This window comes from Rhinopithecus roxellana, chromosome 8 (genome assembly GCF_007565055.1).
Source record: "Rhinopithecus roxellana isolate Shanxi Qingling chromosome 8, ASM756505v1, whole genome shotgun sequence".
NCBI classification, from domain to species: Eukaryota; Metazoa; Chordata; class Mammalia; order Primates; family Cercopithecidae; genus Rhinopithecus; species Rhinopithecus roxellana.
Window position 1 is genome coordinate 7,611,948 of NC_044556.1, and position 11,554 is coordinate 7,623,501.

At 58.9% G+C, this 11,554-nt stretch overlaps 1 protein-coding gene across 8 annotated transcripts in view; it reads left to right on the plus strand.

Moving 5' to 3' along the window:
* SPPL2B (signal peptide peptidase like 2B) overlaps nt 1-7,844 on the plus strand; it is a 21,852-nt gene extending 14,008 nt beyond the window's left edge. For 4 of the 8 annotated variants that reach the window (XM_010374850.2, XM_010374852.2, XM_030935671.1 and 1 more), the window contains 6 exons: nt 610-684; nt 927-989; nt 1,119-1,218; nt 1,841-1,918; nt 4,220-4,380; nt 5,995-7,843. In XM_010374850.2, the coding sequence (XP_010373152.2) occupies nt 610-684; nt 927-989; nt 1,119-1,218; nt 1,841-1,918; nt 4,220-4,380; nt 5,995-6,258 (741 nt within the window). In that variant the 3' untranslated portion in view covers nt 6,259-7,843. The other 4 variants (XM_010374853.2, XM_030935674.1, XR_004058738.1 and 1 more) reach the window with 3 other exon arrangements.
* The last annotated feature ends 3,710 nt before the right edge of the window (nt 7,845-11,554 follow it).

Below are 11,554 nucleotides of genomic sequence, written 5' to 3' on the forward strand. Positions count from 1 at the left end.
GTGGGGCTGTGGTCCTTGCAGGGCTGTGCTCCTGCTCACTGCCCTGGCTACGGCCACCTCGGCCTGTTGTGAAGGGTGGGGCTTGAAGATTGGGTCCCAAAGTCCCCGCCGAGGCGGCCTGGGTGGGTGGCTGCGGGGTGGTGGTCCTGGCAGGGGCAACTCATATCTGCATGAGGTGGTGGGGAGAGCGGTGGAATAGGGCTGAAGGAACTGGCCTCCGTGGTACCGGGAGCACGGGGATGTCGTCAAGCCCCAGGCGGCTGCATTCCCTTGAGGGCCCCACAGGACCCCAAGCGAGCGGCATTTGAATGCTTGGGATGGCTGCCTGTATCCCCACAGCCAGCCCTGTGTGGCATGGGCCTCCACCCTCCTGTTCCTCCTTCCTGTTATGCAGAGACTCTGAAAGCCTAACTTTTGCCCTTAAATCTCAACCTGATGTTGCTTCCAGAGCTGCTCCTGCGTGGTGCGGCCCATCACTGGCGCTCTGCTGGGTTCCTTTAAAGGCTTCCTCCCAGGAGGAGGCGCTGGGCCTCGTGAGATGGGAGTGGAAGTGGGGTGTGGGGAGGCGCAGGCCAGGGTGGGGGCCGCCCTTAGCCATGGGCTTCGCAGGCCTGCACGCTGCTGCTGCTGGTGCTGTTCCTCTACGACATCTTCTTCGTGTTCATCACGCCCTTCCTGACCAAGGTAGGCGACTGCCTGCGCCCCGCTCCACCCCATCACCCCACTCCCTCGTCCCCTGCTCCCCCACCCCATCACCCCCATCACCCTGCTCCCCCGCCCCCCACCCCATCACCCCCATCACCCTGCTCCCCCGCCCCCCACACCATCACCCCCATCACCCTGCTCCCCCGCCCCCCACCCCATCACCGCACTCCCCCACCCCCATCCCATCACCCCACTCCCTCACTCAACCCCCTTCTGTACAGAGTGGGAGCAGCATCATGGTGGAGGTGGCCACGGGGCCCTCAGACTCAGCCACCCGGGAGAAGGTGCGTCCTCTGACCACAGGGCCTTAGGTTGCCATGGGCCAAGGTGTTGCGCGGAGAGGGATAGGGCTCGAGGCGTCCCGCGGCTGGATGCGGGTCCTGGAGGACATTGTCCTCTTCCCGTCTTTGCAGTTGCCCATGGTCCTGAAGGTGCCCAGGCTGAACTCCTCGCCTCTGGCTCTGTGTGACCGGCCCTTCTCCCTCCTGGGTTTTGGGGACATTTTGGTGCCAGGTACTGAGGCGAGTGGGGCACACAGTTCGCGTTGTGGGTCAAGGCCCTGGGTGATTGAGGTTTGCCTTTGGGAGTGACGACTGAGGTTTGCCCTTAGGAGTGACGACTGAGGTTTGCTTTTGGCAGGGAGCGGCCTGTGCACCGTTGGCTGCAGATAAAGCCCTGAGGGTCAGGGTCGGGCAGGTTGGGGCCATCGAGGCCCATTTGCTTGGGCAGCGAGGGCACTGCCTTTGGGTGCTAGGGAGCAGGGAAGGCCTCCCAATTGCAGACAGCCTCACCCCATCCTGCTCAGGGCTGCGCAGGGGTCCTTGCTGGGCCCTGGGTCCCCATGAGCTCACGTTGCTCTGAAGGCAGAGACTGTACCCTCACAGCCTCCATGTCCCCAGGGTCCTGGCCAGGTGTGTCTGCCTGGGCTTTGCTCTCACTGTGGACTCAGTTTACCCACAGAGTCATGGCAGCCCTGTCCTGAGCAAGCATGTGACCTGTCTGTGAAATGACAGCAGCCACTGGGCAGCGAGAGGCCCACGGCGCCCACAAGTGCTCAGGCGCCCGCCTGCTCCCAGGGAGCCCCCGCTCCGAGGCTTTGTGGGCCCGGGTGAGCCTCCTCTGTGTGCCTCCCCAGGGCTGCTGGTGGCCTACTGCCACAGGTTCGACATCCAGGTACAGTCCTCCAGAGCATACTTCGTGGCCTGCACCATCGGTAAGTGCCTCGGTCGAGCCCATGCTGGCCACTCCGGCTCCAGCCCCGCCCTGACTCAGCCTCTGTCCTGACCGTGACCCCAACCCCAACCGTGACTCCAGCTCTAACAGCATAACCATGACACCCTAATCCTAACACCGTAACACCCTAACCCTAACCCCCTGGCCTCTCTGGGAGCTGGGCTCGGGTGGCTGGGCCTGTGCCTGGGCCTGTGCCTGCATCCCCCTCTTTCTCATTCTCCCTGGCTTCCATTGTTCTGTTCTTTTCCTTTTCTTTCCTGTTTTCCTTTTTTTGTCTTTTTCTTCTTTGCTTTGTCTTCTGTTTCTGTTGTTATGAAAGTGTTTACACAAAGTGCCGTTTTCTGTTAACCGACATTGTTTTAAGAAATGTCCCCCCACCACAGCCGGCCCTAAGAAGCTGTGGTGCTTTCTGCTTCATGGGCTGAGGGTAAGCCGCCTCTGCCGAGCCACGCCCTCGCCCAGCCCTCCGCGTGGCTCCCTAACGTTCACTCCCAGGGCCAGGAGAGCTCAGGCCGGCCTGCGGTGCCCTTTGGTTGGTGGTGGTCCCCCCACACCTGCTTCCTGCGGCTGCAGGTGACCCTGGCTTTCCCCTCAGCCATTTTACCGGCTTCACGATTACCCTTTAAAATCACGGCTGAGGCTGGGCCCAGGGGCTCATGTCTGTGATCCCAGCACTCTGGGAGGCTGAGGTGGGGGGATTGCTTGAGCCCAGGAGTTCAAGACCAGCCTGGGCAACATAGTAAGACCCTGTGTCTGCAGAAGAATACAAAAATTAGCCAGGCATGGTGACATGTGCCTGTAGCCCCAGCTACTCAGGAGGCTGAGGTGGGAGGATCACTTGAGCCTGGGAGTTCAAGGCTGCAGTGAGCCGTGATCGGGCCACTGCACTCCAGCCTGGGCAACAGAGTGAGACCCTGTCTCGAAAAAATAATAAAATGAAAGAAAAAATAAAAACGCAGCTGCAGAGATTTCTCCCTCCTGAAGCATAATTTGTCAGGTTGTCCCTGTGATTCCTGAGATTGAAGCCACTGAGATTTTACAGGTGCCAGACCTCTCCGTTTGTCTCTGTTTCTGTCGATGATAGCTGATGGACACGTGGATGGTCTGAAATGGACCAATAGGGACGCTCCCTGTGGCATGGTGTCAGAAATACAGAGATGAGTGTTAGAAAAAGTGCCAGGAGCAGTGTGCTTGCTGGACACAGTGGCTCTTTTTTAAGAATGTTCTAATAAAAAGTTAATTTTCTCAGAGCTTTATTTTGAAATTTTAAATGACAGTTGCAGGGTCGGTACAGAGAACTCCTATGTGCCCCGTTCTCAGAGGGACTGGTCGTTTACTCACGTTCGCTTGATTCCGTTCTCTCTCTCTCTCCACACTCATGCGCTCTCCCATGTACTCCAGTTGGCCCTCCCTAGCCATGGGTTTCGCAGCTGTGGATTCCACCAGCTGTGGCTGGAAAATATTTGGGGAAAAGAAATTGCATCTGTACTGAACATACCGGACTGTTTGGGCCAGTATTCCCTAAGCAGTGCCGTGGGACAGCCACCACCCGCAGTGACGTCGTGTTTGTATTTGTAGGAACCTGCAGGGATTTATGGTTTGGCAGGACGTGCGTGGGTTCTAGGCAGACACTGCACAAGTTTACGTCAGGGACGTGAGCAGGGGGGTCCTGGCAGCCCTCCCCTGTGGGTGCCCGGGGTGGCCGTGTGCACGTTTGTGTACTTCCACGCACACATATGTAAATCACAGGCTGTGTTCTCAGAGGACTGGGGCACCGTGCCCCTTGACCCCAAACCTTTCACTGGGTGTCTCCTGAGAACATACTTTATACACCCCCAGCTCGGTGTCCAAGGGTGTTCTGGTCAGGCACATGTGTTCACCTTCGGCTGATTTTCTCATTAGAGGTTCATAGAAACTGCATCCTGGACATGTCCTGCAGCCCCCGTCTGCTATCCCATCTGCCTCCCGCTGTCCTGCAGCTGCACGAAGCCTGCCTCTCCCTGTCCCTCTCCTCGTCCTGCCCCTTCCATGTCCTCGGTGACCCTGGCGCCCCTCTCACTGGCCCCGGTGGGGTCAGGGTGGGAGTGCGGCCCAGGAGGTGCCAGAAGGATCCATGTACTTCAAGGAGCCTGTGGCCCTGCTGGCTGAACCCCCGCTCTACCTCTCCCGTCCTTGCACACCCCTGCCCTCCACCGCCCCCAGCCCGCTTGCATTCTTCCCAGGGAAGTGGGTGGTGGCCCCGGCCTGCCTGGCTGAGGTGATGCCGCCTCTGTCTCCACAGCCTATGGCGTTGGCCTCCTGGTGACGTTCGTGGCGTTGGCCCTGATGCAGCGTGGCCAGCCCGCTCTCCTCTACCTGGTGCCCTGCACGCTGGTGACAAGCTGCGCCGTGGCACTCTGGCGCCGGGAGCTGGGCGTGTTCTGGACGGGCAGCGGCTTTGCGGTGAATACCAGTTTGCTCTGACTGTGAGAAACAGTCGCCTAGTGAGCCATAACTAGACTTAAAGTTGAGTGAGGCCTCCAGCCCCAGCAGCCCCGCGGCCGCGACGGGGCTCGGGGTCCCAGCAGCTTCTGCTTTGGGTGTCGTGCGCGTGTGGCGCCCGTGGACGGACGTGCTAGGTGGGACCCGGGGATGCCCTGTCCTTTCCAAAGTTGCTTCCCCCAAAACGGTCACTGGCGCCCCACTTGTGTGGGTGTTGGGCATCCGTCGCTTCTCCTGCTGAGCGCGAGGCACCCGACTGGGAGTGGGGCCGCAGAACCCTGTGCGAGGGGAGCAGGCTGGCCCTGGCTGTGGAAGCCCTGTCCCCTGTCCCCCTCAGCGAGGCAGGGGCGGCTGGCAAGGGTTAACCGTGCGCGATGCAGGGAGGGCTTAACGCCATGTCAGTTCTGCTTTTGTGATTTTTGTAAACGAGAAGTGGGTGCGGCCCCCTTCCAATGGGCTGTGGGGTGCTTAACCAAGAGGGGTGACTTCCTGGGTTCCTGAGACTCAGGCACATTGCGCCCGAGAGCTGCCCCCACGCCTCCGGGCAGTGCCTCTCGGAGGCCATGACCGCCCAGGGAGCAGCCCTGCGCCGCAGGGCGATCCTCAGGCTGTTGGGCATTGGTCCAGCCCCTCCTGTAGCCGGCCTCCCTCTGGGGGAAATGCTGTGCTTCTCAGTGGTGGCCGCCGCGCGTGGCGGTCCCGCATCGTGGTTTTGTGGAAGTTAAACCACACCCATCCTGCCGCACTGGTGTGTTGCATTGGGTCGAGTTGTGGTTCCAGGGCCAAGCCGGGCTCATGGGTCCCCCAGATGGGACCATGGCCTGAGACCAGGTCCGAGGGAGAGGTCTCCTGGGGCCAGCACCCCCACCCCAAAGGTTTCCCCATTCTTTTTTTTTTTTTTTTTTTTTTTTTTTTTTTTTTTTTGAGGCGGAGTCTCGCTCTGTCGCCCGGACTGGAGTGCAGTGGCCGGATTTCAGCTCACTGCGAGCTCCGCCTCCCGGGTTTACGCCATTCTCCAGCCTCAGCCTCCCGAGTAGCTGGGACTACAGGCGCCCGCCACCTCGCCCAGCTAGTTTTTGTATTTTTAGTAGAGACGGGGTTTCACCGTGTTAGCCAGAATGGTCTTGATCTCCTGACCTCGTGATCCGCCCGTCTCGGCCTCCCAAAGTGCTGGGATTACAGGCTTGAGCCACTGCGCCCGGCCAGGTTTCCCCATTCTGATGGGTATTTCAGAAAGTTCAGGAGAAGCCGGGGACTGGGCCCCGGGGCGAGAGACAGAGAGTCCGGGCTTCTCTTTGCAGGGGCTTTGCACAGCTCCCAGCCTCTGCTGGCCTCGGGTTCCCCTCCCGCGGCCCCTGTGCAGATGGACGGGGTCCTGGGTGCCTGTGGGCCATGGAACCGGCCCCCTCCTTGGGACACCTCTGCTTGTCCCAAGCCTGGGTCCAGAGCCCCTGGGGATGGCGCCTCATTTTAACCCTGCCCCCGTGGCCTGCGGGTGCTGGGTGTCGTGGCCCCTACGAGGGCCCTCCTCTGGGTCCCTGTCTTCTCCTCACCTCTGCCTCCCTTCTCCTGTAGAAAGTCCTACCTCCATCTCCGTGGGCCCCAGCGCCAGCCGACAGCCTGCAGCCTCCCAAAGACTCGGCCACACCACTCTCCCCGCAACCACCCAGCAAAGAACCAGCCACGTCTCCCCAGCCTGCTGAGCAGTCCCCAGAACCATGTATGCCTGAGGAGATGGGGGCTGGAGCCCCCATGCAGGAGCCTGGGAGCCCAGCTGAACCCGAGGGCCAGGACCAGGCCCAGCCGTGCCCGGTAGCCCAGCCTGGCGCCTTGGCCTAGGGGAGGGGTGAGACGCTCGCTGCCGTGCCCGCCATACCAAGATGTTGGGGCTGCCTGGCACCCACTGGAGACAGATAGACAGATGCCTGTCCCCAGGACTGAGGCCTGTGCTGTCCCCACCAGCCCCAACATGGTGCTCATCCTTGCCAAGACCCCCGTGGTCCGTGCTCGCGCCCAGCCCAGCTGCCCCAGCTGCACGTCTGCTGCTCCAAGCTCGCCCGGCTGCCACAAGCCCTCTGCGGGTCCATCCTTCTCCCCACTGGAGTCCGTCCTCGCAGGCCCTGCCCGGCCTCTCTGCAGACCCTGAAGCGCCGTCTGCATGAGTGAGCAGGCGTGGGTGGACTCTGGCCACAGACACACTTGGTGCTCACCGGCCGCTTCGTCCTTCAGGTGACCTTCCTCCCCGCGGCATCCTGTTCTCGGGCAGAGGAGCAGCTTTCTGGTCCCAGATGGCATCGCTTTTCCCCCTCGAGCAGATCGGAGCCCCTGGGAGGTTTGGAAGCCACCTCCAAGCCTAGGACACGGCCTGGTGGCCGGGGCAGCATCGGACCCTGACGCTGGCTGAGACAGGCCTGTGGGGCAGGGTTTCGGGGCGTGAATGAGGCTGGCAGTGAGTGGGCAAGCCGTTCCCCTGGCTCCGACCCCGACCTGCCCTCAGCCGGAGGCACCTGGCCGTGCCTGCACACTCCTCCCCGTTTTAATAAACAGTCGCAACTTCTAGAAGTCCTGCTGTCGCCACCTGGTGGGGTGGACCTCTCAGACTGCCCTTTTGACAAGCAGGGGTGGGCGCCAGGCAGGCTGGGTCAGGCCCTCGGGGGCCCTGGAGCCCTGGGAGGGAGGGACTGGGCCGTGGGAGGTCCCGGCTGCTCCCGGCACCCAACCTCGCTCCCCGTGTGGGCCCTGTGTTGCTTTTCCGCCGAGAGGGGCTTGGGCCTCGGTTCTCCCTGTGGCAGCGGCATTGGTGCGTGGTTTTTAACCCCCTGGACCCAACATCTAGGAGCTTCTGGAACCCACGAGGACATCTGCCGCTGGCGTGGTCTACTCACTGATGAGGTTCTCCTGACTCCGGGGCAGAGACATCCATGCAGGAACTGACAGGCATGGCCCCAGGCCCCGGCATCCTCCCCTCGCTGCACGTGGTCACTTCCGAAGCAGTGCTCCCCGTGGCCGCAGCGACAGAGCCTGCACCTTGGCTGTCTGTGGCGCCAGGGCCCCAGCTCTCGCCTGCCACCCGCCCTGTCCACGCAGCCTCCAGACTCGAGTCTAGAATCTGTTTCTGTCAAGCCAGTCACCCCCAGCTGCACACGGGGACTGCTGAGCGCTGCGCTCTCACGGGTCTGTTCCGGTCAGAGAGTGGCAGGGGTGAGCCCCGATCCCTTCCAAAAAATACCAGCTTCCCAGGGAGTAATGGCACCTTCACTGAAGCCATTTTGTACATGGGGACAGGGTGGGGACCTCTCTTTTTTGGTGTTGGACGTTGGACCAGTGGGGAGGGATTCAGAGGCGGCGGTCCTGTCCTTGACTCCGTCTGTCCGTGTGGACTTGCTGCCGTTCAGTCTGATCATTAAACACAGCTTTTGATACACGTGGCCCGGCCTCTGCCTCTGCAGTGCATGGCTTGGGGCATCTGCTCCGTGCAGGTCCTGGTGAAGAGAACTGCGAGCTGGCAGGCCACCTGGCTTCCTGCAGAGGACGGATGGGAATCGCCACCGCAGGGCCGGCCAGTGCTGTGAGGTGCCCAGCGTCATTCCCGTGGGCTCTGCGGGCCGCGTGGTCCCCGTCACGCTTCTCAGCTCTGCCACTGGTGCTGGAAAGCATCACAGACCATGGGTAAAATGGGCCAAAATGCTTTTTCAAAATTAAAATAGAGATGGGGTCTTGCAGTGTTGCTGAGGCTGGTCTCGAACTGCTGGGCTCGGGGGATCCTCCCACCTCGGCCTCCCAAAGCGCTGCAATGACAGGCGTGAGCCATGCGCCCGGCCCCCAGATAGTTTTCTTCCCAGACCCTGAAACTGGAATTGTATAGCATTTTCACATCTCAAAATAGTTTCTTATTATTTTTTTCTCTTTAAAAATGCAAAGACCTGTCTTAGCCGATTCCGGACAGGGTTTGGTTTCCCGCTGCTGCTCGCTGGCCCCGGGCCTGTGGAAATGTGGGCCATGGATGCGGTTTGTGTGTGGGCTGAGGAGCTAGTGAGCCCTGAACCTCTGCCAGGCATCAGGGACTGTGTGTGTGGTGTTCTAGTCTCACCAAGTTCTCCACTATGTTAGAGAAAGTGAGTCCCAGGCCGGGCATGGTGGCTCACACCTATCACCCCAGCACTTCGGGAGGCTGAGGCGGGAGGATTGCTTGAGCCTAGGAGTTTAAGACCAGCCTGGGCAACGTAGCAAGACCCCGTCTGTACAAAAATTACCTGGGTATGGTGGCACACACCGGTGGTCCCAGCTGTTCTGGAGGCTGGGGTGGGAGAATTACTTGAGCCCAGGAGGTCAAGGCTGCAGTGAGCTGCGATCACACCACCGCACTCCAGCCTGGGCGACAGCGAGACCCTGTCCCAAAAAAAAAAAAAAAAAAAAAACCAGCAAGCTTGTGAGGCTGCGTGACTGACTGTAAGGGATCAGAGACGTGGATTCCTGCAGGCCCTGGGCCAAACCACGACTGCCTGGCAGTGTGACGCCCTTGGCCTTAATGTGAAACAGGGTAAGGACGCAGCGGGAGATGGAGGCTCAGGCCTTACCACTCACAGCAAAGCTGAATTCAAACCCACTGGGGAAGGGACGGCTTAATCACGGAAAGCGAATTCCAGAATACTTGAAGTCACAAGTATATTTCGGTTTTTTAACCTGAGCAGTTCATCGATACGCTCCAGAAGGAGCACCCCGGATGGCCTTTCCACAGGGGAAGTCACTGCTCAGAGACCTCTTAGCAATGGCTCTGAACACTCCTCCCCTGCGTGCCTCTACTGGTGATTTGTCCTGTCCAGAAAAAGACAAACTCGCTGTCATTAGCTCCAGTGGACTTGAGCCCTAGGGCTGAAGGTTACAGTCGGGACTCAGTGCCTGGAGCCCTGGGCTGACACCACCTCCACCTGTGACCACCTGCGGTCGTGGGCAAGTCCCTCCGCCTCCAACTCCCTGTCGTCTGGAAAGTGGGTTAGTGTACCCACTGCAAGCCACGGCGGCCGGGATGCCACCAAATCAGCCGTCTGGTTGGACGCTTAGAAGCAGTCGTGACGTTTGTGTTAGTGACACACTTGGTTCAGGAAGACAGAGAGCTCCTGCCAGGCTCAGCAGGTGTCCAAGCCTAGGGGTGCATACACACCCTGACTGTCCGGGCCACACAGCCCCGGGGTGTCGGGTAGAGCTGGGGAAATAGAAACAGCCTGCTCCTTGGCACTGGGGAGGATATTTTGTTTCTTTTTGTGGAGAGCACACCTCTGTCTTGCAGTTGAAGTTACAAAGTGGAGTAATATGGTAACAATAGTGATTTTCTTTCACTAAGCTGACCAGAGCTTACAATTTTTTTTTTTTTTTTTTTTGAGACGGAGTCTTGCTCTGTCGCCCAGGCTGGAGTGCAGTGGCCGGATCTCAGCTCACTGCAACCTCCGCCTCCCGGGTTCACACCATTCTCCCGCCTCAGCCTCCTGAGTAGCTGGGACCACAGGCGCCCACCACCTCGCCCGGCTAATTTTTTGTATTTTTAGTAGAGACGGGGTTTCGCCGTGTTAGCCAGGATGGTCTCGATCTCCTGACCTCGTGATCCGCCCGTCTTGGCCTCCCAAAGTGCTGGGATTACAGGCTTGAGCCACCGCACCCGGCCGAGCTTACAAATTTTTTATCTACCCACCTATCCATCCACTTATCCAACCAGCCATCCACCCAACCCACCCATTTATCTAACCACCCATCCATCCATCCACCCACCTACCCACCCATTTATCCAACCGTCTGTCCACACACCTGTCCACTTATTTATCCATCTGTTCATCCACACACCCACCCATTTACCCACCTATCTGTTCAGTTATCCATCCACCCGCATACCCTCCATCCACCCATTTATCCAACCATCTATACACACACCCATCCACCCATTTATCCACCTATGCATCTACCCATTCACCTGTCCACCCACTCATCCATTTATCTACCCATCCATCCACTCATCATCCACCCATCCATTTATCCAATATCCATCCACACACACACCCATCTATCCGACATCCATCCACACACACATCCATCCATCCATCCATCCATCCATCCATCCATCCATCTACTCACCCATCCACACACCTATCCATTTATCCAACCATCCACCCACCCACCCATTCATCCATCTATCCACCCATCCACACACCCATCCATCTATCTACCTACTCATCTACCCATCCATCTCCATCCATTGATCCACCATCCTTTTGTCCATCCATTTACCCATCCACACATCCATCCATCCATCCACCCATCCAACCATCCACCCATTCATCTACTCATCCATCCATTTGCCCATCCATTCACCCACCCACTCACCCATCTATCCACCCATCCACCCGTCTACCCATTCATTCATCCACCTATTCATCTGCCCACCAATCCATCCATCCACATGCCCATCTAGTCATTCATCCATATACCTACCCATCCACTCATCCATCCATTTATCCATCCATCCACCCATTATTTACCCCCCACCATCCATCTGCCCACCCATCCATCCATCCATTTTCCCATCCATTCACCCATCCAGCCAACCACCAACCCACTCATCCATTTACCCATCCACTCATCTACTCACCTACTCATCCATCCATCCACCCATCTATTCATCCACCCACTCACCCACCCATCCACACACACACCAATCTATCCATCCACTCATTTACCGTCCGTCCGTCTGTCCATCCATCCATCCATTCATCCATCCATCCCTCCATCACCGAACCACCCATTCACACACACACATTCACCCACCAGTCATCACTGCCGTGTGCCAGGTCCTCTACTAAGCACCCCCTCTGGCCCAGGCAGAGAGCTGCTATAGCTGCACAAGGAACCAGGACTCAGTGTTTGGGGCCAGGTGGGAAGTCATCAGAAGGTGAGAGGGTGGAATTCTGGAAAGAGTCCACCAGTGGCCCTGAGAAATAGAGGAGGGGTTTCCCGTGGGGTCACAGACTCTTCTCCACACAGCTCAGAGCAGGTTAGAAATGCCTCTTGGGAACCAGTTGCAGCCCGCCGCCCAACAGGAGGGTGGGCAGGAGAATGCAGCAATGGGAGGTCCTGGATGTGGAGCCCC